The following is a 24995-nucleotide window of genomic DNA, read 5'->3' on the forward strand; positions in this document are numbered from 1 at the left end:
ATTTGGGATTGTACAATGTCATGTGTTTAAACTACAGGAAAACAATTCAAAGTGTTTGTTGATGTCACAGTTTTCTCAGCAGAGTCAGACGTAACCATCTGGTTCAAATGACCTTTTAATGTATCGTACTTCTGCTTGACAGAACACGTTTAAACTGCACTAATATCTGAAGATAGTAAAAAATAAATAATTTTGCTCATCATACAGATTACAGTAGCATTACATCCATAAGACAAACACCTTAGGCCTCAATATGTGCAAATTGCAAAGTTTTAAAAAGGTAGCACTTTATGTAAGGACCATCAAACGCACACAAATTAAATGAATAAAGTAAGCACTTCATGAAATGTGAACAACTGTGACTGCAAAATTTTTTAAGACAAGTGGACAGATACTCAGTGCTGTCTACCTTCAGGTCAACACTATGCATTATATATATATATATATATATATATATATATATATATATATATATATATATATAGAATCAGTCCACAACAGCTACATATTTTCAAATTGGGGAGAAACATGGTGCCTAAATCACTATATTTTTGGTACTGGATGAGTTTTATATATTTTCTTTTACTTTCGTGAGGGGTAATACTGAAGCAGGACGTTGCTGTAGATGGAACTGAAAATAAATTTGCAGTTCAAGTTAAAAATGTTGTCTCTTGCACTAGAAAGAGAGAGGTTTGGCCAAAAAAAAAACCACAAAAAAACAGGAGAGGGCTTATACAGACAATTGCTTCTTTAAATTAATCACAAACCCATCTCTAAGTGCCAAAATGCCCTTGGAGAAGAGATGTGGAATTATTCAGAAGATTTCTGCTGGGCACCAACAGATGTCAGCATCGTTTTCAGCAGAACTGAGACCAAGTCCACACATTGAACACCCACACAGAGAAAACAAGAGCACAGGAACGCATACTTAAAACTTTGTTCCAAAAAGAATAATAATTAGAACAATGACTATGACAAAGAGAATCAAAATGACCAGCATCTTTCGGTTTTTCTTCTGATACTGCTCGGCCTGAAAGAAATGAGGGCAGGGAGAAGAGGTGTCAAAGAACCACCCATTTTAAAAACAGACACTTTATGGAATGATACAAAATTAGATTTCCAGGAGACAAACACTTCGTTCTTTACCTTTTGTAACTGTTGCAATCCATCTTCTGTTTTAACACAAGCCTGCTCAACGTTGAAGTCAATTCTGTCAAGAATGCTGCCCTTAAATAGGATCAAACTTTCATTATCAGGAAAACCCTCTCACTAGGGCTGTTCATGTTATATTGTGAAACAATAAAGTTGTGAGACACTTCCGGCCACATGTTTTTTTTTTCCCCACTTGGGGTTTTATCTGTGCAGACCAAATTTGAACTACAACCCCTGGCAAAAATTATGGAATCACCGGCCTTTTAGGATGTTCATTCAGTTGTTTAATTTTGTAGAAAAAAAGCAGATCACAGACATGACACAAAACTAAAGTCATTTCAAATGGCAACTCTCTGGCTTTAAGAAGCACTATAAGAAATCAGGAAAAAAAATTGTGGCAGTCAGTAATGGTTACTTTTGTAGACCAAGCAGAGGGAAAAAAAAAATATGGAATCACTCAATTCTGAGGAAAAAATTATGGAATCATGAAAAACAAAAGAACGCGCCAACACATCACTAGTATTTTGTTGCACCACCTCTGGCTTTTATAACAGCTTGCAGTCTCTGAGGCATGCACTTAATGAGTGACAAACAGTACTCTTCATCAATCTGGCTCCAACTTTCTCTGATTGCTGTTGCCAGATCAGCTTTGCAGGTTGGAGCCTTGTCATGGACCATTTTCTTCAACTTCCACCAAAGATTTTCAATTGGATTAAGATCCGGACTATTTGCAGGCCATGACATTGACCCTATGTGTCTTTTTGCAAGGAATGTTTTCACAGTTTTTGCTCTATGGCAAGATGCATTATCATCTTGAAAAATGATTTCATCATCCCCAAACATCCTTTCAATTGATGGGATAAGAAAAGTGTCCAAAATATCAACGTAAACTTGTGCATTTATTGATGATGTAATGACAGCATCTCCCCAGTGCCTTTACCTGACATGCAGCCCCATATCATCAATGACTGTGGAAATTTACATGTTCTCTTCAGGCAGTCATCTTTATAAATCTCATTGGAACGGCACCAAACAAAAGTTCCTGCATCATCACCTTGCCCAATGCAGATTCGAGATTCATCACTGAATATGACTTTCATCCAGTCATCCACAGTCCACGATTGCTTTTCCTTAGCCCACTGTAACCTTGTTTTTTTCTGTTTAGGTGTTAATGATGGCTTTCGTTTAGCTTTTCTGTATGTAAATCCCATTTCCTTTAGGCGGTTTCTTACAGTTCAGTCACAGATTTTTGAGACATATTGCTTTAAGTTTTCTGTCTTGACGCTTTGTTATCTTCCTTGGTCTACCAGTATGTTTGCCTTTAACAACCTTCCCATGTTGTTTGTATTTGGTCCAGAGTTTAGACACAGCTGACTGTGAACAACCAACATCTTTTGCAACATTGCGTGATGATTTACCCTCTTTTAAGAGTTTGATAATCCTCTCCTTTGTTTCAATTGACATCTCTCGTGTTGGAGCCATGATTTATGTCAGTCCACTTGGTGCAACAGCTCTCCAAGGTGTGATCACTCCTTTTTAGATGCAGACTAACGAGCAGATCTGATTTGATGCAGGTGTTAGTTTTGGGGATGAAAATTTACAGGGTGATTCCATAATTTATTCCTCAGAATTGAGTGAGTCCATATTTTTTTCCCTCTGCTTGGTCTAAAAAAGTAACCGTTACTGACTGCCACAATTATTTTTCCTGATTTCTTATAATGTTTCTTAAAGCCAGAAAGTTGCCATTTGAAATTAATTTAGTTTTGTGTCATGTCTGTGATCTGCTTTTTTCTACAAAATTAAACAACTGAATGAACATCCTCCGAGGCTGGTGATTCCATAATTTTTGCCAGGGGTTGTATATCAGATAAGATTTACAGGTCCCCAGAGTGACACATTTTCCTCTCCCTCCACTGGCAAGGCAATGTCACCCTAACGGGAGAAGACTCTGATGCCATTATTTTTCTTTTACAGGTACATGTGATGGCATCTAATTGCAAGAAGTATTGGTTGATTGGTCACCCAGAGGAGAACATGACTGGAATTACTGGATTACTACATTGGTTGTTTGGGGAAAATTGTTGCTTTGCGGGGGACCGCTAAACAATGCCAGATTACAATAAAATTTGGCACAGATCTTTTATTTTATTAGTGGAACAAGAACAACATGTGGCCCAAAAGATTTTGTAACATTTGACATTTTGAACAGGTGTACCTCTCACATATCATTTTTGCTACAGTATTTTGGAAAGTACAAAGCTTCTACTTTGTGAAGTTCTTTAATGTACATCTACAAAATATGTAGAACACAAAAAACAAACACCTGGATTTGCTTTGTCTTAATTTTTTTTTCCACTTTTTTCACATCTTAGTGGAAGGTCCTCTTGTTTTGTATTGGATGGGTTGTTAACACAGCACTGCTTTACTTACCTGCTCCACCACCATTCCAGCCATGTCCCGGAAAATCTCATTTAGATCTGAGATAGATTGCACTATTTGTCGGATCTCCCTCTCTCGTTCTTCGACCATAACTATGTTCTGCTCCACCAGCATCAGCTGGTCATCTGTGAAGCCCTGAGGACAAAGGGGAGTAAACATTAAGAGAGGAAGGTAATACAAAAACTCTACTTGTCAGTGATAATTAAGGTACAACCCCACCACCACTGACCTATTTAGTCCACGGCACCAAAGAGTGAATTTATAGATACACCAAGGTAACATAACGGTGAACTGTTGACTAATATGACTTAAAATCACACAACTGTAATATCTTCATACTTTTTTATTCATACTGTACTTCAGTATGAATAGAATAAATAAAACTTCATACTGTTTTTTTTTTGTTTTTTTTTAAAGTTCAAATATCAACAAATCGAATATGATTGTAGAACTCATGAAGTACAATGTTTCTTTTGTCTGACTGCATTTTTGTTCAGGGTCACCACACTGGATCCATACTGGATCCACATATTAATGCCAAATTCCCTTCCTGACTTCAGTCCAGATATAGAAGAAGTTTTGAACCAAAAACCACAGTTCCACATGCCCCGAATGAACTGCAGTAATAATGATTTAAAAAGTACAAACCTTTTAAAATTTAGATTTGCATAGAATTTAAACTTTACTAATATTGTTATTATATTTTACAATGATGGTAACATTCTACAAAAAAAATTCTTTGCAACTGACATCAACCCATTCGAGGGGCAATTAAGAAGTCGAGCCCAATTTATAAAAAATAGGGCATGGCTCTCCATTGTTTGCATTCTGAGAAACCAACATTTCACAAAAATATGTGAAGTATTGACTCACTGGGTGCAGTGTTGAATGCATATAATGGAGAACTGTGCGCTCCTTTTTCTGGATCAGACTCAAAACTTGTCATTCGCCCCTCGTACATTACATGGATCCTACAGTTTAAGCCAAGATGGATTTAAGACTATAAATGCCAGCTGGGATGAAATTTAACACACGCACACACTTTGCCCAACATTTATTGTAGCATAGAATATGGTTGCTATTTTAAACCATCCTGAAAACTTTTCCCTGGAAAACCATAAAAAAAAAAAACCTTTTTATTGTTGTTGCCTCTCTCTCTCTCTTTAACGATAACCAAAACATCAAAATTCATAGCAACAAAAAACAAACATGACAAATAAATAAATAAGACTGTACAATGAACAATGCTAGTACTGTGGTAACCATAGCAACCAGGACAATAATCATGTCATTACCTGCTGTATTTATTAGGTGCAATAATTTAACTTATGGTGCAAACCCAAGTCACTTTACCTACTATATTTTAACCTGTCCATATTGTAAATATCAGAGTAACTTATCATACATTTCACGCTGAAGTCACTTTATCTGATCACTTTTACATCCCAACAGTGTATATCATCCCGGCAGTGCAGCACTGAACTGAACAATGGTAGCCTTAGCGTTACCCGGCACTCAGTGCTTTTTTTAGTTCTTGTTTTTTAAGAGATACTTGTTTGTTTTATTGCATGCCCTTCTGTCTATTCCTACTGTTCTATGCTGCGATGTGACACTGAAATTTCCCCATTGAGGGATGAATAAAGGCTTTCTTATCTTATCGTATCTTATTACCTTTCAATATACTATTAAGTCTCCAAGATGTTTTTATTTCCGGTGTCAATAATAAAGTCAAGTACACAGAACTATGATCAGATAAGTCCATCACACCAATTTTGTAGTTCCCCACTCTGTACCTATCTTTGTTGTACATCAAGAAACAAGTCAATTCTTGAATAGTTATTGTGCGGTGATGAATAAAAAGAATAATCCTTCGTAGTTTATTTCTCTCCATATATCAATGATCCCCAATTCTCCCATCATATCTTTAATTTTTTTTTTACATTTTTGGAGGTGCTTGTGAGGATGTATCCAGTTGGGGGTCTAACCTCTGATTTAAATCCCCACCTGCAATTAAATTCCTTCTCCTTCCAATGTAATCATGTCAAACAATGCCTGTAAAATGTCCAATTAGAACCTGGAGGTGCAAATATACTCAACAAGCAAATTAATATTCCTTCTAATCTCCCCTTAATCAAGACATACCTTCCTTCTTTATCACTAATAACTGATCATTTTTGAAATTGAACTTTGCCAGATATCAAAATTGCTGCCCCTCTTCTGTGATCAGATTTATATGATGAAGTATATACCTGAGTATATCCATTTGTTTTTATCATTTTCATTTTCCATCAGGTGAGTTTCCTGCAAAAACGCAATACCAGCTCCGTCTTTACTTATTTTCCCTTAAGATTTTGCTCCTTTTAACTGTATGAAGAAGACCACTGACATTGTACGATATTATTACCACTTCACTGCAAATGACTCCAGAAGGATGTCGCAGGGAATAAATCATAACCAACTACAGAAGCAGCAACCCAGGAAATGCTAGGTCTGACGCCTCGCTGGCAGAGGAGCTGAACCGCTTCTTTGCCCGCTTCGAAGCAGACAAACCAGCAGCAAGTCCACACCCACCACCCTCCAGCACTAACACGCTAACACTTCAGGAACACGAAGTGAGACGTGTGCTGAAGGCAGTGAACCCCAGGAAAGCGGCCGGCCCCGATGGTGTACCTGGAAAGGTACTCAAAGCGTGTGCTGACCAACTGACTGGAGTTTTCACCTGCATCTTCAACCTGTCCCTGTCGCAGGCCATCATTCCACTCTGCCTCAAATCCTCCACCATCATTCCAGTGCCAAAGAAGTCAGCAGTGGAGAGCATAAATGACTACAGGCCTGTTGCACTTACGCCTGTGCTCATGAAGTGCTTTGAAAGACTGATCTCTCAGCACATCAGAGCCTGTCTGCCTCCCACTCTGGACCCCCACCAGTTTGCCTACAGGGCAAACCGCTCCACAGAGGACGCTATCACCACAGCTCTCCACATCGCGCTGAGCCACCTGGAGCACCAGGGGAGCTATGTGAGGATGCTCTTCCTGGACTTCAGCTCAGCCTTCAACCACATCATCCCAGATCCTGGTCCAGAAACTGACACATCTGGGCATCTCCACCCCCATCTGCCAGTGGATCAAGGGCTTCCTCACAAAACGCCCACAGTCCGTGAAACCTGGCTGCCACCTTTCCTCCACCATCACACTTACCATCGGTTCCCCTCAAGGCTGTCTACTGAGCCCCCTCCTGTTCACCCTTTACACGTACGACTGCTCTCCGATCCATCCCACAAACACCATCATAAAGTTTGCGGATGATACCACCGTGATTGGGCTCATCTCAGGGGGGGATGAGACCGACTACAGAGACGAGGTTAAAGCGACTGACAGTGTGGTGTTCAGCTAACAACCTGCCGCTGAACACCACAAAAACAAAAGAAATAATCCTGGACTTCAGGAAGAACAGGGCTGTCCCAGCCCCGCTCTACATCCAAGGGGACTGTGTGGAAAGGGTCAGCTCCATCAGGTTCCTGGGAGTGCAGCTCTCTGACAGCCTCTCCTGGACTGCCAACACCACAGTGGTGGTGAAGAAAGCCCAGCAGTGACTCCACTTCCTGAGGGTGCTCAGGATAAACAATCTGGAGGAGAAGCTGCTGGTGTTGTTCTACAGAGCCACCGTCGAGAGCATCCTGACGTACTGCATCACAGCGTGGTACGGGGGGTGCTCAGCAGCAGACAGGAGAGCGCTGCAGAGGGTGATCAAAACAGCCCAGGGGATCACTGGTTGCTCTCTGCCCAGCCTGGAAGACATTGCCAGCTCTCGTTACCTCAGCAGAGCTGCCAGCATCAGCAAAGACACATCCCACCCCAGCAACCACCTGCTTGACCTACTACCCTCCGGCTGACGGTATAGGTCAATCAAAATTAGGACAAACAAACTCAGGGACAACTTTCCCCCCAGAGCAATCACTGCACTGAACAATAACAAATCACTCTAATCGCACTTTCAAGTTTCTTGTGCAATATCTGTAAACCATGTGCAATTTTCCCATGCAATATGATTCCACAGTTGTATATAATTCTCATTTTACATTTTACTTGGTACACATTTTATTTTATTTTAACCTTATGTTTATATTAGTTGTACATATACTCTGAATAATTTACCATCAAATTTCACTATCTTTTATACTGGCTAAAAATTACACGCACCACGGAAAGCACCTTTTTGGAGTTGCATTCAAATCTTGTAATGCAAATTACAATGACAATAAAGGCAATTCTGATTCTGATTATTTTGATGAGATTATTGTGAAAAGCCATTTTAGCGGTTTTATATTTATCTTCCCTGACATAAAACTAAGCATTTTAATATTTGCAACTTTCACAATGCTACTAGAACCACAAAGAACAAACAACACGTAACCCAAAACAAAATTCTACATTTTGAACACTAAATGTAAAAACAATTGAACTTCCATTAATGAGGTCTTTTTCTTGACCCTTACTGAGCCTGAGAAAGACTCCAAGTGATATCCTCCACAACGAAACCGCCAGAGGGTCCCCACTGAACATGATATACGATGCATGTGCAAATGGCAGATTCAGCGTAAACAGTCCCGACAACTTAACCCTTATACAAGAGACACACATGTTGGTTGGTTGTTAGCAGGATTACTCAAAAAATCCTCAACGGATTTCAATGAAACTTTTACCAAGGGTGTATCTTGGCCTAACTTAGAAGTCATTAAATTTTGGTAATGATCTGGAACACGATCCGGATCCAGTAATTTTAAGGATTCTTTATCATTGCAGGATAGGGCCAATTTCAACATTTTTGCATCTAACTTCATAAAGACGGGCCACAAAGGCTGAACAAAAATTAAGTTATGACACAATAATTTAGCACTTGGTTCTCCTCATTGAATAAACTTGTTATTATTAGAAAATAAAAACTTGTGTAGTTCATGCAGTTTCTCTTTATAAATACATTTGCTGAAGATCTAAGGGTTTAACCGCTGAGTCTGAAACATGACGGTAGATGCGTGAAATGAAGTGGAATAATTCTCTTTGCCAAAGGGTATTCCATGTGATGTCAGTAACCCTATGGTCTTGGCGGAGGTTTACACTCTCTGAGTGCTTCTAGTCTTATCTTTAAACACTCTCTTTATTTCTGCATACTCTTTAAGCTATCTCAAAATTTCAGTGCATAGTCGTGGTCAATGATAATCTTCCTGCCCTCAAACTCGAATCCCTTTTTCTGTCACGTCGCCTTGATTATCATTTCTTTCATCCTATAGCTGTTAAATTTTACCACAGTCGACCACAGAGGAGCATCATGAGGGGGCCTCACAGCCAGTGCTACATGGGCTCTTTCAATGTTGAATTCAAGTGATGGTGGGAATCTGAGTTTCTCTTAACATTAAATAAAATAAAAGTGATTATAGACGAGGCTCCATCTTCGGGCTTTTTCTTTTACTCCATGGATCCTAATGTTGTCCCTCCTTGATCGGCTAGTTTGTCTATCAAGTGTTTTTGTAAATCAAAAAGCTTCAAAGTAGCGTCTTCCATGGTTTGCAAACAATCCTCGGACTCCATTATGCACTGCTTGGCCTCTAGTACAGTAGGTAAGAATAGTTCAAATCTGGTTACAAGCACCAAAATTTGAGTGTGTATACCTTTTGGTACATATTGTAGAAAAATAACTTTATCCATTTGAATTTTCAATAGGGGGCCAAAGTAGGGGTCAAGTGAAGAATTGCACAGGGTCAAAATTAAAAAATGTTCCAATCATATTGAAAGTGATACCACATTATGTATCTGACAACAATGATTCCAGAAAGGTATAGTTTGGACTATCTATAACTGAATGTTCTGGAGTTATGGGGTAAAAACAGCAAGAATGGTGACAAAGGTCAGTTTCAGTATGTACAGGGGTCAAAAGTTAAAGTTGCTCCAGTTTTGGTAAAACGTGGTGCAAATTATTGGTTGAACTAATACGATGAACAAATGGAATAGTTCTGACTGTGTTGAATGTTTGGTCTCCAAAGTAAAGGTCAAACAGTGTCGACATCCATTGGATTCTATGACATGTGACATATGTTACCCCGTAACATGATAAACACTGCATCACTGGCAAAGAAGGCCCAGCGGTATCTCCACTTCCTGCGCAAACTCAAGCGGGCAAGTGCTCCACCAACCATCATGAGCACTTTCTACCGTGGCATCCTTTCCAGCTGCATCACTGTGTGGGGCGGAAGCTGCACTGACTACAACAGGAAAGACCTGCAGTGCATAGTGAATGCAGCTGAAAGGATCATTGGTGCCTCACTCCCCTCTCTGCAAGACATACGAGGTCTGTCAATAAAGTATAGGTCCTTTTTATTTTTTTCAAAAACTATATGAATTTCATTCATATGTTTTTACGTCAGCCATGCTTGAACCCTCGTGCGCATGCGTGAGTTTTTCCACGCCTGTCGGTGACGTCATTCGCCTGTGAGCACTCCTTGTGGGAGGAGTCATCCAGCCCCTCGTCGGAATTCCTTTGTCTGAAAAGTTGCTGAGAGACTGGCGCTTTGTTTGATCAAAATTTTTTCTAAACCTGTGAGACACATCGAAGTGGACACGGTTCGAAAAATTAAGCTGGTTTTCAGTGAAAATTTTAACAGCTGATGAGAGATTTTGAGGTGATACTGTCACTTTAAGGACTTCCCACGGTGCGAGACGTCGCGCAGCGCTCTCAGGCGCCGTCGTCAGCCTGTTTCAAGCTGAAAACCTCCACATTTCAGGCTCTATTGATCCAGGACGTCGTGAGAGAACAGAGAAGTTTCAGAAGAAGTTGGTTTCAGCATTTTATCCAGATATTCCACTGTTAAAGGAGATTTTTTTAATGAAAGACGTGCGGACGGGTCCGCGCGTCGGGACGCAGCCGACACGGTGCGGTGGCACAGGAAAAACACCTCCGTGTTGATAACCATTTGTAAAATCCAGGCGGCTTTTGATGGCTTTCAGTGGAGTGAGTATATGAGAAATTGTTTAACAGCAGGACATGTTCCAACTTGTCCTTAAGGCTTCCAACAGAGGTGTTTTTCCTGTGGCGGAGCATTGCGGCGGCTGCGAGCCGACGCTGCAATCCGCACATCTTTCATTAAAAAAATCTCCTTTAACAGTGGAATATCTGGATAAAATGCTGAAACCGACTTCTTCTGAAACTTCTCTGTTCTCTCACCACGTCCTGGATCAATAGAGCCTGAAATGTGGAGGTTTTCAGCTTGAAACAGGCCGACGACGGCGCCTGAGAGCGCTGCACGACGTCTCGCACCGTGGGAAGTCCTTAAAGCGACAGTATCACCTCAAAATCTCTCATCAGCCGTTAAAATTTTCACTGAAAACCAGCTTAATTTTTCGAACCGTGTCCACTTCGATGTGTCTCACAGGTTTAGAAAAAAATTTGATCAAACAAAGCGCCAGTCTCTCAGCAACTTCTCAGACAAAGGAATTCCGACGAGGGGCTGGATGACTCCTCCCACAAGGATTGCTCACAGGCGAATGACGTCACTGACAGGCGTGGAAAAACTCACACATGCGCACAAGGGTTCAAGCATGTCTGACGTAAAAACATATGAATGAAATCCATATAGTTTTTGAAAAAAATAAAAAGGACCTATACTTTATTGACAGACCTCGTATACACCACCCACCTCACCCGCAAAGCAACCACAATTGTGGGCGATGCAAGCCATTCCAAGCAAAAATCTGCTGCTACAAATACTGAATGGTTTGCAGTACTGCACTTTCCACTTTTACTATTACCTCAGACACTACACTGTAAATACTAAATACCTGTCCTTATTGTCGAAATGTCTTGTCCTGTCATCACCGAGGGAAGATGAGAAACGAAATTTCGATTCCTTGTATGTCTAGTACATGTGAAGAATTGACAATGAAGCCGACTTTGACTAAGCATGACACATGGTGCAAACTATTCTTTTTTAAAATCCTAACTCAACCAATAATTTGCATTATGTTTTACCATAATTGGAGCAACTTTAACTTAAGACCCCTGTACAAACTGAAAGTGACCTTTGTCGCCATGCTTACTGTTTTTACCCCATAACTATAGAACATTCAGTCACAGATAGTCCAAACTATACCTTTTTGGAATCTTTGTGATCAGACACATAATGTGGTATAGCGTTCAATATGACTGGAACATTTTTTTTTTTTTTTGGACCCCTATGCAGTTCTTCAATTGACCCCTACTTGGCCCCCACTGAAAATTCAAATGGCTGACATTTTTCAAAAATATATACCAAAAGGTATACACAGTCAAACTTTGGTGCTTCTAACCGGATTTGAAGAATTCCTCTGCAAATATTCTGTTATCTGCTGCACTACTCCTCTACTCGGTTGTTTGTCTTTTTGATATCATCTCCAATCTCTTGGAATGACTCCACGTTCTCCCAACGAAACACTCTTATTTCACTTCAACAGTTTCCAGGTCTGACATTTCTTCTCCGAGGTGTGCTTCTTCAGTGAGCTTCATTGCGTCGCCCTCTTCACAAGTTAGCTCTGTTGCTAGCTTGGAAGTATTTGGAAAACCATTTTCATTAAATTAACAGGTAGTTGAAATGGTCTCTGCCAGGGTTCAATGTAGTGTTTGGAAAGTTGCAGTTATAAAGTCCTCTTATCAATTGATGGAGTCCCTATCCAAGAAAAATAATTTTAATGCTCAAGTGTGATGACTACAACCCATTTTTTTTGCATGGTATGCATAGCTTATTAATTTAGATTAAACTGATTTATATTCGTGGGCTTCTGGCAAGGAACCAAAGTGATTTGTTGGTTCTGTCTTCTCCCTTTTTGAAGCATTGCAAGAGGCTTTCACTGAAATCATTCATCCCCTCTTATGTCCCTTCAGCTGCTCTGGATGCCCTTCCTGATGCAACTCCGCCTTACACAGACAAATGTGGCAGGGGTGGGGTTTTAACCAGAAACCATTCACACTGAAGCCAAGTGCACTAACCACTTGACCACCACCCCTTATACCAGTTAAGGGTCATGGGAAGGCTAGAACCAATCCTAGTGGTAAACAGTCATAGCGCAAAAGGCAGGCTACACCCTAGACAGGACAGCAATCTATCGCAAGGCCACATCTAGACAGACAAACATATTCCTATCTGTTGTCAATTTAATGTTTCCCCTAACTTGCATGTCTTTGAAAGCAGGAGGAAGCCAGAGCAGCCAGAGAGAATCCACACAAACATGGGTAGAACATGCAAACTCCACACAGAAAGGACCAGGTGGGATGCATTCCCACGACCTTCTTGCTGTGAGAATTTTTAAGGATCCACAGGAACCCTGCATTAATATGACTCAATACATTTTCTTTTCTTTTTGTAAGCAAGACAGATGAAGATGAATGATAAACCAGACAGATATGTATAGCATCATATGTGCATAAATACACTCACCTTGTCATATAGAGCCAAATCATCATCTTCTTCCATTAGGGGGCCTGAATCAAAAAAATGTTTTGATCTCTCCTCTCGATTCTTCATTCCTGAAATATAAAGCAATAACTATAAGATATGAAGCATAAAGAGAGAATTTTCATAAATATGTTTCACAACCAAATTTGACTGATAAACAAGAGTGCACACTTGTGGGGCCAGCAAACATGGCCAGAAATGTGTACCATGGGGTTCAATTGGCATAGACACGGTTTGATCCCTTGGGTAGACAAATTACAAGACAGTCAGAGAAGCATGTCTTCTGTGTTCTGATACTGCATTTGGATGGGGGGGGGTGATTGGTTAGGGTAGGGTTATAAAACTGATACTACTTGACTCGGTCCCATTCCTGTTGTTCAGGTTTATTGTTAAATTAGGCAATCCTTGAAGGCTCTTGATAAAACCTGGTCATGCTCAAATGCAAATGTGTTCAATGTACCCTGGATGGATGTTCAATTCAAGTTGCTAAAAATGCAATACATTTTGGCCTTACAGCCTGGCGGGCAAAAAAATATCAACATCAAACTAATGTACAATTAATAAGTTACAAAGTATATATATATATATATATATAAAATTTTGTGATAGAAATGGAAAATTTAGTGTGAGTGGACTCGAGCTTCAGTGCACAGCTTACGTTTTAGGTAGCTGGACTGTGTATGCCTGAAATTGGTGGACAGCTCCTGCAGACTCTGTGCTAGAGACGAGACCACGTTTCTCAACAGCCTCTCCTCCTGCTCAGTGCAGTGAGAGCAGCGAGCCTGCAACCCCGTTACAGCTCGCTGGCATCGATGGAACATCTGCAAAAAACACAAAATTATCTAATGCATATGGAATCAAACACTTCAAATCTAATTTAAAACTCTATATGAGATCTGTCCAGATCTGTTGTTTTAAGAATAGAAGCTAACCACTATAACACGAATGCTGGCATTTATTTATTCTTTTGTTTTTGTGTTTTGTGTTTCAAGTTTTCATTTCAGACAAAAATGATAACTGGGCCAGTATTGCGTTACAATGTTAGGGCCCCTTCACACATTGTGCGAATTTGGTCGATTTGCACATAAAGTGCGCATGAAGCAGGAATCGTGCAAAATGTGTAAAATCGCAGCTGCCTTGTACAACTGTTGTTACAACTATTTGCGCACTCCAGTGCCTGAAAGACAAAGTGTGCGCTGTGCGAGCCCATCGAACCCTCTCACGGCAGGTGTCGGCCAAATTCCAGGTGACACGCATGAACATCTAACACCAATTGCATGGCACTTAGAAAATGTGTGTCCATTCGCACTATTAATACGACAATAGTCAGCAGACAATCACTGCTGAGCTGGCAGTGAAATTTGTTTAAGTGCCCCACGATTATAAACACGCTTTGCAAACACACACACTGACACATTGGTGTGTGCGCTGAACTGCCAGGAGGTGTGTCCGCCGACAGAAGCAGCTGTGGAGATCTTTCGATCTGGACATCCCAGCGGGACAACACATACTGTGTTTGGACAGACATGAACTAACAACTGCCCACTGTGACGGGCATGTGTCTGCTTGCTGTCCTTACGTGGACATGAATAAAGACATTTATCGTTGTGGCGACAAGTTGCAGCACGGGCGCGCATGGAGCGGTCATTGTCAGGCTGCTCCCAGGTTGAAACGGACCGTCAGACCAGAACACGCAGCAGGTGATCTGACTGTCACACCACCCACATGAGCTCTGTTCCACATGACGCGGTTTCAGTCCTGCAGTGTGGCGTCCACAAGACATGCGTGTCGGGCAGAACGTGCAAGCGGCCGCCTGGACACACCGGAGCAGTAGATGTGGACATGAGAAGAACAAACTGCTTCATCATTCATGTCATTTCATGACTGTATGTCTGTGACCATGGGTCATCTACAGAGGAACAGGCGGATCATACAGTATTTGTATTGCCTGCTTGATAAGAGGGATTCAATATAATGCAATGTTTTATATGGTGTGCAGGTTTTTTTTTTTTTAAATACGTCCATGTCCTTCCTGATATGAGGCACTTTCCCACAGCTATCACGGGACAGTGATCGTAGCTCAGTGGTAATGTTTCTGATTGGCAATCAGAGCTTTTGGCGTGGATTCGATTACCGTGGGTGGCATGTAATTTTTTTTTTCGTGGCGCGCTCATATGAGCTGCTCCGACAGGTGTCGCCCTGAGTTGTACATATTCGCACTAAGTGTGAAGGGACCCTTAATGTCAGCAGCTAAACAGGAAGTGATTTAATTTGAGGTTCTGAGCTTGCTTCATTGACGAACATTGTGTAGCTGTTTAGGTGTGGACCGTGCTAGCGTTCTAACTCACTAGTGGACTGCAGTGCTGTGCAAAATTCAGAATTTTAGACTTCTAATTCTGCATCTGTTTGTTACATCAGTTCAAAATTCAACTCAAATTCAATTCTTGAATTGAACTTCAAGAGTCGCTCTCAATTCAATTCTGAATTTTGCACAGCCGTGCTGGGCCAATTAGCATTTTTGTCTCGAGTGAAACACTGAACTTAAATACATCTAAAAACAAGGCCCAGTTACAAAAATCCAAGAGTACCCCTGAAACTCTTAAAGTCATTCATTCATTCATCTTCTACCGCTTAGCCAATTAAGGGTCGCGGGGGGCTGGAGCCTATCCCAGCAGTCATAGAGCGTGAGGCGGGGTACACCCAGGACAGGACGCCAGTCTGTCGCAGGGCCACAATACTTTGGTATAATTAAATTTGGCCTGATTAAAAATATGCTTTATTAGGGACAGGAACTGATGAGATTGATTGATGCAATTATTTATTCTGATTATCAGTCCAAGTCTTTATCAATTTCTGGTAGAAAAAAATTATATTGACACAGGTTGACACTCACTCCCATCTCTGGATGGGAGTGGGTGTCTTCTTCTGCAGGCCTCATGTCCTGTGCGTCAGCATGGACTCCCAAAATTTCCTCTATATTTGTATTGTCAACTGTGTCGGTAGTATGGCCCAAGTACAGGGTCACCCCTTTGAGTCTGGTCTGCTTCAGCTTTCTTCCTCAAATCATCAGAGAGAGTTTTTCTTTACCACCGTCACCTGTGTCCTTGCTCTTGGGGTTGTTAAGGTTAGACCTTACTTATGTGAAGCACCTTGATGCAACTTTGCTGTGATTTGGTGCTATATAAATTAAATAAACTTTTACAAAAATGAAACTGTTTTCACTATCAATACAGCTGTTTTTGTTTAGATACAATTTTGAGGTCATGTTGCCACATCTCATGTCATGACACATGAGTATTTGTGACACCAAACTGTCAGAAAAAGATGGCAGCATTGATGAGTAACTAATAATGTCTAAGGCATACAATTCTGAAGGATTTAAAATCTGTAACTGGTTCTCAGTTTATATCCCTATGCTTTGAGGTGCACATGCATAATATGTAAAACAGCATTTAAAAATTTCAAATGTTTTTGGATTATAGGAAGAAACCATAAGCAGATGTGACTCACTGGATTGTGCAGCTGATCTGGCCATATTAATAAATGTAATAAACCAAAATTGTCAGAGCACTGTTTCATATGAAAATTTGATCATTAATCCTGAATTATCACATCGGAGCTTTGCTCAAAACACTGAACCATGAATTCAAGATCACATGTCTACAGTGCCCTCCAAAAGTACTGGAACACTTGGTGTTTCACACATTTTAATTTGTTTATGCCATTTCAAATACAATAAATAAATAAATAAATAAATAAATAAATAAATATAAAATTATTTTTCTTAAACCCAAACTTTAAGCAAATCTCTACAACTTGATATAAATTAATTAAAAATATAAAAGCCAATATGATGGGTTGCATAATTAATGGAACACTGTTATAATACCTGTAAATAATCAGTTTTATTGCCAGTTTTCTTCAGACATGTCAGGGGATGGATACATAAACATTTCCAAGTCACTGTCTTGGACTTTATTTACATCAATTATGAAGAAATACAAATACAAACAGTGTGGCACTCTATGATAAGTCTCTATGGAGTAGATAGTTCTCAAAAACTGAGTGACTGTGCAAGAAGGAGAAGAGTGAGGAAAACCATCAAGACACCCAGAAGTTATAGGCTTCTCTGGCTATGATTGAAGAAATTGTGCATAGTGCTTTGGACAGCAGTGTTGTCCAAAGTATTCCAGAGAGAGCCAAGATATTTTTAATTAATTTATATCAAGTTGTAGAGATTTTCTTTCAGTTTGAGTTTAAGGAAGATAATTTTCAAAATTTTTCATTTTTTTGTATTTGAAATGACAAACAAATTAAAATGTGTGAAATATCAAGTCTTCCAATACTTTTGGAGGGCGCAGTAGATGTGTGGTATGACCCAGACATTACGTTGTAATGTTATGTAGGCCCGACTGTTAATGCTTCAAAGAGTACTTGTACTTCGATGGAGTTTTAAAAATGTTTTTCTCCTTTTGTTTGGGTGTTTAAATGGAATATTATAGCTAATTTGGGCTGAAATGATTACCAGTTTCATGTAAAGCATGTGATAAAGTTTGTGGTTAGTATTACCCTTTACATTTTTAAATATTGTAATTCACAGTTAATAATGGCAATGTAAAAAAAATAAATAAAACCCAAACATAGAAAAACTAATAATGATTATTATTATTATAAAACAAAGGGCTCACATTGAACCAATCGCTGTCCAACGTCAATCAATGTTAAGCCACAAAAGTACACTTTATTACAAAGGTCTTGCAGTTTAGGTCCACTGTTCTGCATTTATTATCAAGTGTTTATTAGCAAGTTGGACTATTTGAAAGAACTATATACCTGTGTAATCTCCTGAGTAGTGATTTCTATTGCATGCTCTTCCTCACTACTGTCATCCAGTGTGGGACGATTCATATGCTTATCATGTAGTGAAGCCAATTCCTTCATCTTCTGCCGAACTCGTGTGATTTCATATTGGATCTGGAAAACAATGATTACCAATAGCATTTATTTATTCACTTATAAATTTAATAAGATTTGCATGAGATGAGAGTGAATTATTCAAAACATATGAGCAGATAGCTTCAGATAAGATTTCACCAAGATTTAGGTTTGGGGAAAAACACAATGAAGACACAACGCTTCTACCTCATCAACCCATTCCACCCATTTGGGGGGAAGTTTCTTTGTGACTCCAACAGCAGCCTCAGGATCCAGAGTGATGCCGGACACCAGAGCCATTCGATCATCAGCCAACTAAAAAACGAACAAACACCAAAACCAAAAATTCATCCTGTTACGACAAAGTCACTAAATGTCAACATCATGGATTGGTGTACCATTTTGTGTGGAGAAATAATTCTGTCACAAAGAGAAATAATACCTCATCAAGCTCCTAATGTGATTGGAAGATGGCAGTGTGGTCCCAGGCAACAGAAAGCAAGCAAAAGGAAAGAAAAGAGATGTGGGAGAAAGTGAGCCCAAGAAATAAGCAGTGCCCTCAAAAAAAAAAAAAGCATACAGGGCTTACCAACCATTTAATTAATAATAACTGAAAATTAAGAAATGTAATTATCTTAAAATGCCGGTAATCCAAAGCTGTGACTGTTCAATTAGACATTTTATGTACTTTTTGCACTGAATACATAAAAAGACAAGAACAAAGCGATGAATGCCAAAAATCAAATATTCATATAGCGAACAAAATAATTCAATGTTATGTAAAATATACTGTAAGACAGAGAGAAACTAGAGTAGAATCAGCTGGGAGAGAGCAAAGAAAGTTAAGACAAAGCATAATCACATCGCAAAAACATATTCAGAGTTGTGTAAAAATGTGTAAATATAGACAAATAGATACCAGGTCAATCTTAGCAAGATTATTAAGTGATAATCAATCAATTGAAATTGATTTCAACATGCAGCAGGTAGTAAGATACTGAGTAAAAGAGTTTTTTCTCATACATTTTCAAGGTGAATGATGACATCAATGACAAGTTTGACCCCACTCAGGGAATTAGTGTTTGCTAGTAATTGTTATTTTTAGAATGACAATTAGTCATAACTGAGAAATTTTCACATTTCCTGAAACACTTTTTTAAACAGGCTCTCGCACACGAGATCATACTTCCCCTGTTCTTGCATCCCTTCTGGTTCCTTTTAGAATTTATTTTAAGATTTTATTGTTTGTTTTTAAGTCTCTTCATGGGTCCGCACCAACCTACATATCCGATCTAGCTCCCAGACTGTTGAATGAGCTCCCTCTACATGTTAAGTTGGCCCCCAAGTTGCCTGATTTTAAAAGAAACACATTTTTAATTCTTGGCTTTTAACTCAAACTGAGTGAGGTGTGTTCTTGTGCAACTGTTACCGCCGCCAATGAAGCTGGAGGTGGTTATGTTTTTGCCCCTGTTTGTTTGTGAACAACCTGGACCCCACAATTTCCACACATTATCATGAATTTGTTTATTTAAGATTTATATCCTGACATGCAAGAAGTGATTCAATTTTCCAGGTCAAAGGTCAAAGTCAGGAAAAGTCTTGGAAAAATCCCTATCCTTTAACATTAAACAAATTTTCAAAAATTTGTACCTCTGTCAAAAAATATCAAATTTCTTTCATATTTGAGAGTATTATGTTGGATGGTATCCTTTTATTGACTAAGAAAGTTTGATCCTGTGTCGCAGACCGAACAGTCCACCCTGCCTCCACTGTGCATGTGTCATTTCGGACCTCCATCAGATGACAAGGTAAAACCTCTTAAATCGTTCTAAAGTCAGATTTAAGCAGAAACGAGGCCATTTTAAGCAGAAACAAGGCAATACTCTGTGACGTATTTAAATGACCAACGCGCAGTGAAAGCATCAGCTAACAGCTCGTGTAGCAGTGGCGCTCTGATCACTTCCTTTGTCTTTAATGATGAAATAATGCTGAATTTATGTGCAAATTATTGTTGTACAAAAACTTCAGATATCTGTCGCTGAGACAGATGATGCCTGGAGTGCAGTTTGAAGCAGAAACGAGGTGATAATCGGTGAACCACGGCTAATGAAGCATGTGCAGTGAAGGCAGGGTGGACCCATTTTTAGGGGGGACCGTTTGGTCGGTGACAACGGATCTGATCCAGATTACAGATTTTATGGTCATATGGTCAAATTTAACACTGAAAACCCCTTTAATGTATACTTTACACTGTATCTTAATCAAAGTTGCCCCAATCACTCTCATATTTGAAAAAGAGGTGCAGACTGGCACTCACTATCGCCTGACAAAGTTTGATCCGGATCTAATCCGAATTGTGGATTTTGTGGACATTCAAATTTAATATTGAAAAGCCCATTTGATGCATATTTTGCATTGCATCTCAATCAAAAGTGCCTCAATCACTCTCATTTTTCTGTTATGAATTTACCTACACTACCAAAATTGGATAGAGGTTCCAATTTTACACCGTTTATCTTCCAGTTATCAGTAGGAAAGCAAGTGCCAAAAAGCAATGCCAAATAATGCATAGCAGAGATAACCAATGTTCTGTAAAATATTATCCGAAAAAGAATTCAAGAACCAAAACAAACAAACAAAAAAAAAAAAACTTTGATTCAAGTGCATGAACTAAATACATACTCCTGACATTTGAGCACATCTAGTTTAGCTTATGAAAAGCCACTTCTAACAGGACTTTGACCACATATTTTTTTCTAAGGTAAAATTTTGAGGAATTGGAAACTAGTGTTGGCGGAGGTTTGCACTCTACGAGTGCAGTGCTCTAGTTTCTCCTGTCATGTCTTTTGTTTGTATTTATTGGTGCTTTATTGTTCTATTTAGCTGTTTTACAGCACTTTGTTAAACCATGTTTTTTTTAAAGTGCTCTATAAATACAGCTGGATTGTAAACACAATGAAATAAGTAGCAATATAGACATATTTGATTTTGACTACTGTCTGGAAATACTGTAACATATATGCTCAACTTTATCTAAATTCTAGGTCTTTTAGTGAGGGCTAGTGGCTGGCGATCACCTTAGTATTTCTTCTGTTTTTCTTGTTGCTTAATTCTGACAAATTATACTGTATTTGTTGTCTTTCTGATGCCCGATTCTGTTTTTTCTCTCCGTTTGAGGTGCAGCTCCATCCAGAGATAGGAGTAGGTGTCTTCTTCTGTAAGCCTCCCGTCCTGTGCACCAGCATGGACGCCCAAAATTTCCTGCATATTCGTTTTGTAAATTGTGTCGGTAGCATGGCCCAAGCAGAGGGTCACCCCTTTGAGTCTGGTCTGCTTGAGGTTTCTTTCTCAAATCATCAGAGGGAGTTTTTCCTTACTGCTGTCACCTGTGTGCTTGCTCTAGGGGTTGGTAAGGTTAGACCTTACTTGTGTGAAGCGCCTTGAGGCAATGTTGTTGTGATTTGGCGCTATATAAATGAAAATTAAAATAAATTGAAATTGAAGCAAAACACCCCCCCCCCAAAAAACAAAAAACAAAAAAAAAAAAAAAAAACTAAGAAATCACATGTACATAAGTATTCACAGCCTTTGTCATGAAGCTCAAAACTGAGTTCCGGTGCATCCTGTTTCCACTGATCATCCTTGAAATGCTTCTACAGCTTAATTAGAGTCCACCTGGGGCAAATCCAATTGATTGGACATGATGTGGAAAGGCACACAGCCGTCTAAATATAAGATCCCACAGTTGACAGTGCATGTCAGAGCACAAACCAAGCAAGAAGTCAAAGAAATTGTCTGTAGACCTCTGAGACAAGATTGTCTTGATGCACAAATCTGGGGAAGGGAACAGAAATATTTCTGCTGCTTTGAAGGTCCCAATGAGCACAGTGGCTTACATCATCCATAAATGGAAGAAGTTCAGATCCACCCGGAATCTTCTTAGAGCTGGACGCCCATCTAAACTGAGTGATCGGCGGAGAAGGGTAGGATGGTCACTGTGTGAAAGCTCAAGCATTCCTCTGTGGAGAGAGGAGAACCTTCCAGAAGGACAACCATCTCTGTAGCAATCCACCGATCAGGCCTGTATGGAAGAGTGGCCAGATGAAAACCACTCCTTAGTAAAAGGCACATGGTAGCCTGCCTGGAGTTTGTCAACAGGCACCTAAAAGACTCTCAGACCATGAGAAACAAAATTCTCTGGTCTGATGAGGCAAAGATTGAACTCTTTGGTGTGAATGCCAGGCATCATGCTTGGAGGAAACCACGTGCCATCCCTAGAGTGAAGCATGGTGGTGGCAACATCATGTTGTGGGGATGTTTTTCAGCAGCAGGAACTGGGAGACTAGTCAGGATTGAGGAAAGGATGAATGCAGCAATGTACAGAGACATCCTGGATGAAAACCTGCTCCAGAGCGCTCCTGACCTCAGACTGGGGCGACAGTTCATCTTTCAGCAGGACAATGACCCTAAGCACACAGCCAAGATGTTAAAGGAGTGACTTCAGCACACCTCTGAGATTGTCCTTGAGTGGCCCAGTTAGAGCCCAGACTTGAAGATCTCTGGAGAGATCTGAAAATGGCTGTGCACCAATGCTCCCCATCCAACCTGATGGAATTTGAGAGGTGCTGTAAAGAGGAATGGGCAAAACTGCCCAAAGATCCAAAGCTCCAAGCTTGTGGCATCATCAAGAAGACCTGAGGCTGTAACTGCTACCAAAGGAGCATCAACAAAGTATTGAGCAAAGGGTGTGAATACTTATGTAAGTGTGATTTCTTAGTTTTTTATTTTTCATAAATTTGCCAAAATTTCCAAAATCATTTTTTCATGTTGTCCTTATAGGGTGTTGTTAGTAGAATTCTGAGGGAAAAAATGTCTATTGGCGCAAATACTTTATTCTCCTGACCATTGTTGGGCCAAAGTCTTCACATTTTGCTGAAATGGAGATGGGATGTGGCTTTCTGGTTTGTTTCCCAACTTTAAAATTTCAACATTTTTCACTTTTTTTTTTTTTTTTTTAAGGCAGGTGGACTGAGTCCCTGTGTGAATTTTTTATGCCTCTTTCTCTGCGATTCAGCAGATGCATTCAGACGGAGGTTTAACAAGTTAGCCTCGCAGACACTGTTTTTTTTTTTTTTTTTTTGCAGTTACTGTCTTTGTGAAGCATTGTGTGTTCCCCAAAAAAGCGAAACAGTCTGTGAGACTGAGAAAAAAAAAAAAAAAAAAAAAAACAGAAGAAAGAGTGATGGACTTCTGCTGAGAGGAGCTGCTTTCAGAGACTGTTCGTAAGTGTGGCTGGATGGAACTGTGACTCACCTGGTGTGAGAGACAGCAGCCAGCCATCGGGTGAATAGCAAACTTCGAGTGTGGGTGCCTGGTCACCGGGTCAATAGTCACTCCAGTTATAGAACACTGTTTTTGAGTATGTATCAAAAGCAGAACTCAAGTGTAACTGGGGCTCCCCTATGTCTTCAAAAGAAATGTTTTGAAACTGTATGCTGGATTTAACCCGCGTCTGCCTAATAATATACAAGTGAATGAACACTTCCAGTCAGCGCACGGTCTGTACGTGCAGTAGCATGTACAGATGAACAAAAATTATTACCCCCCCCCCCCCCCCCCCAAAGAAATTTTCCATTTTCTTAAAGATTTTAAATTTTTTTTTTTTTTTTTTTAAACAGAGCAAGGAACACAGCATTTCTAAACATCCTAGGTTTGTCTTAATTGTTCCAGGGAGGCCATACTTGAAAAGCAAGATGCAGTATATCTGGTGTTTTCATTTTGATGGTTATGGGATTTGTTTGCCTTCTTTACACTTTTAATACATTGGTTAAATGTATTAAATGGTGCAGTGTATTGAAGTTACACTGCACCATCGACACCCAGATCTCGTTGTGAGTTCTGTCAGAATCGTCTGTCCCGTCATCTGATAACTGTGCTGCTGATTTCCATATCCCATGTATTTAATTAGGCACTGGTCCATTATAATTATAATGATGTCTGTTTTTACAAAACTATGATGGCCCACTGATCCTCCACCGCACTACGTCACATCGATCCTGCGCTTTGGCATCAGGTTAGGGGGCAAAACCAAACTAAATGTGGAAGAATTCCTGTGGAAAAACAGTTAGCACATAGTACATTCTAACTGGAAGAGCTCAGTGACTGGCTACACAAACACACAGAGTGTAAAAGAGCAAAACGATGCAGACCACTCACCGCAGCATTGCTACGTGTACTCAGACGGGGCTCGTATGTACTCACTTGCTCAGCCAATATCTGCCGGTTTTGGATCGCATTGTTCCGCAATAACAAGAAGGCATCGGTCAGACGCCGAGTGGCCATGACTGCCTAAAGCTAAAATGTGATATTAGGTACTTCAAAAGTGAAAAAAAAAAACTGCGCGGAGAAAATCCGATCCTCCGTTGCTAATACCGAAAGCTAGCTTTAGCTTTGCCTGTGAACAGACTCTAAACACTCGCGATACAACAAAAACACCTTAACTGTTTTTTGTCTGCCAAACGGCTCTAAAGCTTAATTATAAACGAGAAGCATAATCGAAAACTCTTAAAGTGATTTGAGCACTATACTGGTAACGTTACTGCGCTGCGGAAGTGGGTAAACGTAAACACTTTCCCCTTCTTCTTCTACGTTTTCTGTCGGTTGGCAGATGACAAATCCAGTGGTGCATTACCGCCACCTATTCAGATAGATAGATGAACCCATTCCCGCCTCCTGATATGCCAGTATTCATTTATATTGCAGCAGTAAGAAGATGGCTAGCTAACAATTTTGAAAATGTCAATGCTGACCATTTTATGCATGGCCATATTTTCCTTTTATAGATCTAGTTATATTTTCAGTGTGATCATACTCACATTTGAACCTTTCCAACATACTGTCATGTACGGCGTATCCAGCTCAAATTTAGTGCAAATCTGTTAAATTTAGTTCTTGTTATCACTGCCACGGCACTGTCTGATAAAGTGGACAG

General features: G+C 39.9%; 1 protein-coding gene and 1 long non-coding RNA gene across 6 annotated transcripts; one reads left to right on the plus strand and one right to left on the minus strand.

Annotated features, from left to right (window-relative positions):
- Positions 1 to 280: 280 nt before the first annotated feature.
- On the plus strand, positions 281 to 697 carry LOC117507101. The gene is made up of 2 exons (XR_004559620.1): positions 281 to 415; positions 492 to 697. It is a non-coding gene; the product is annotated as an uncharacterized LOC117507101 (long non-coding RNA).
- Positions 511 to 24657, minus strand: stx16 (syntaxin 16). Of its 5 annotated transcripts, none has more exons than XM_034166865.1 (9): positions 24266 to 24657; positions 18447 to 18458; positions 18212 to 18319; positions 17903 to 18043; positions 13728 to 13890; positions 13052 to 13140; positions 3583 to 3726; positions 1147 to 1227; positions 511 to 1030 (listed from the first exon to the last, which is right to left on the minus strand). In XM_034166865.1, exons 1-9 carry the CDS (start codon positions 24344 to 24346, stop codon positions 929 to 931), a joined length of 921 nt encoding a protein of 306 aa, XP_034022756.1. In that variant the 5' UTR covers positions 24347 to 24657; the 3' UTR covers positions 511 to 928. The 5 variants fall into 5 exon arrangements, with proteins under 5 accessions (XP_034022756.1, XP_034022753.1, XP_034022757.1 ...); XM_034166862.1 differs by having other exon boundaries at positions 24221 to 24657; XM_034166866.1 differs by lacking the exon at positions 18447 to 18458.
- Positions 24658 to 24995: the final 338 nt, after the last annotated feature.

The sequence above is a fragment of the Thalassophryne amazonica genome, chromosome 3 (genome assembly GCF_902500255.1).
Source record: "Thalassophryne amazonica chromosome 3, fThaAma1.1, whole genome shotgun sequence".
Taxonomy (NCBI): domain Eukaryota; kingdom Metazoa; phylum Chordata; class Actinopteri; order Batrachoidiformes; family Batrachoididae; genus Thalassophryne; species Thalassophryne amazonica.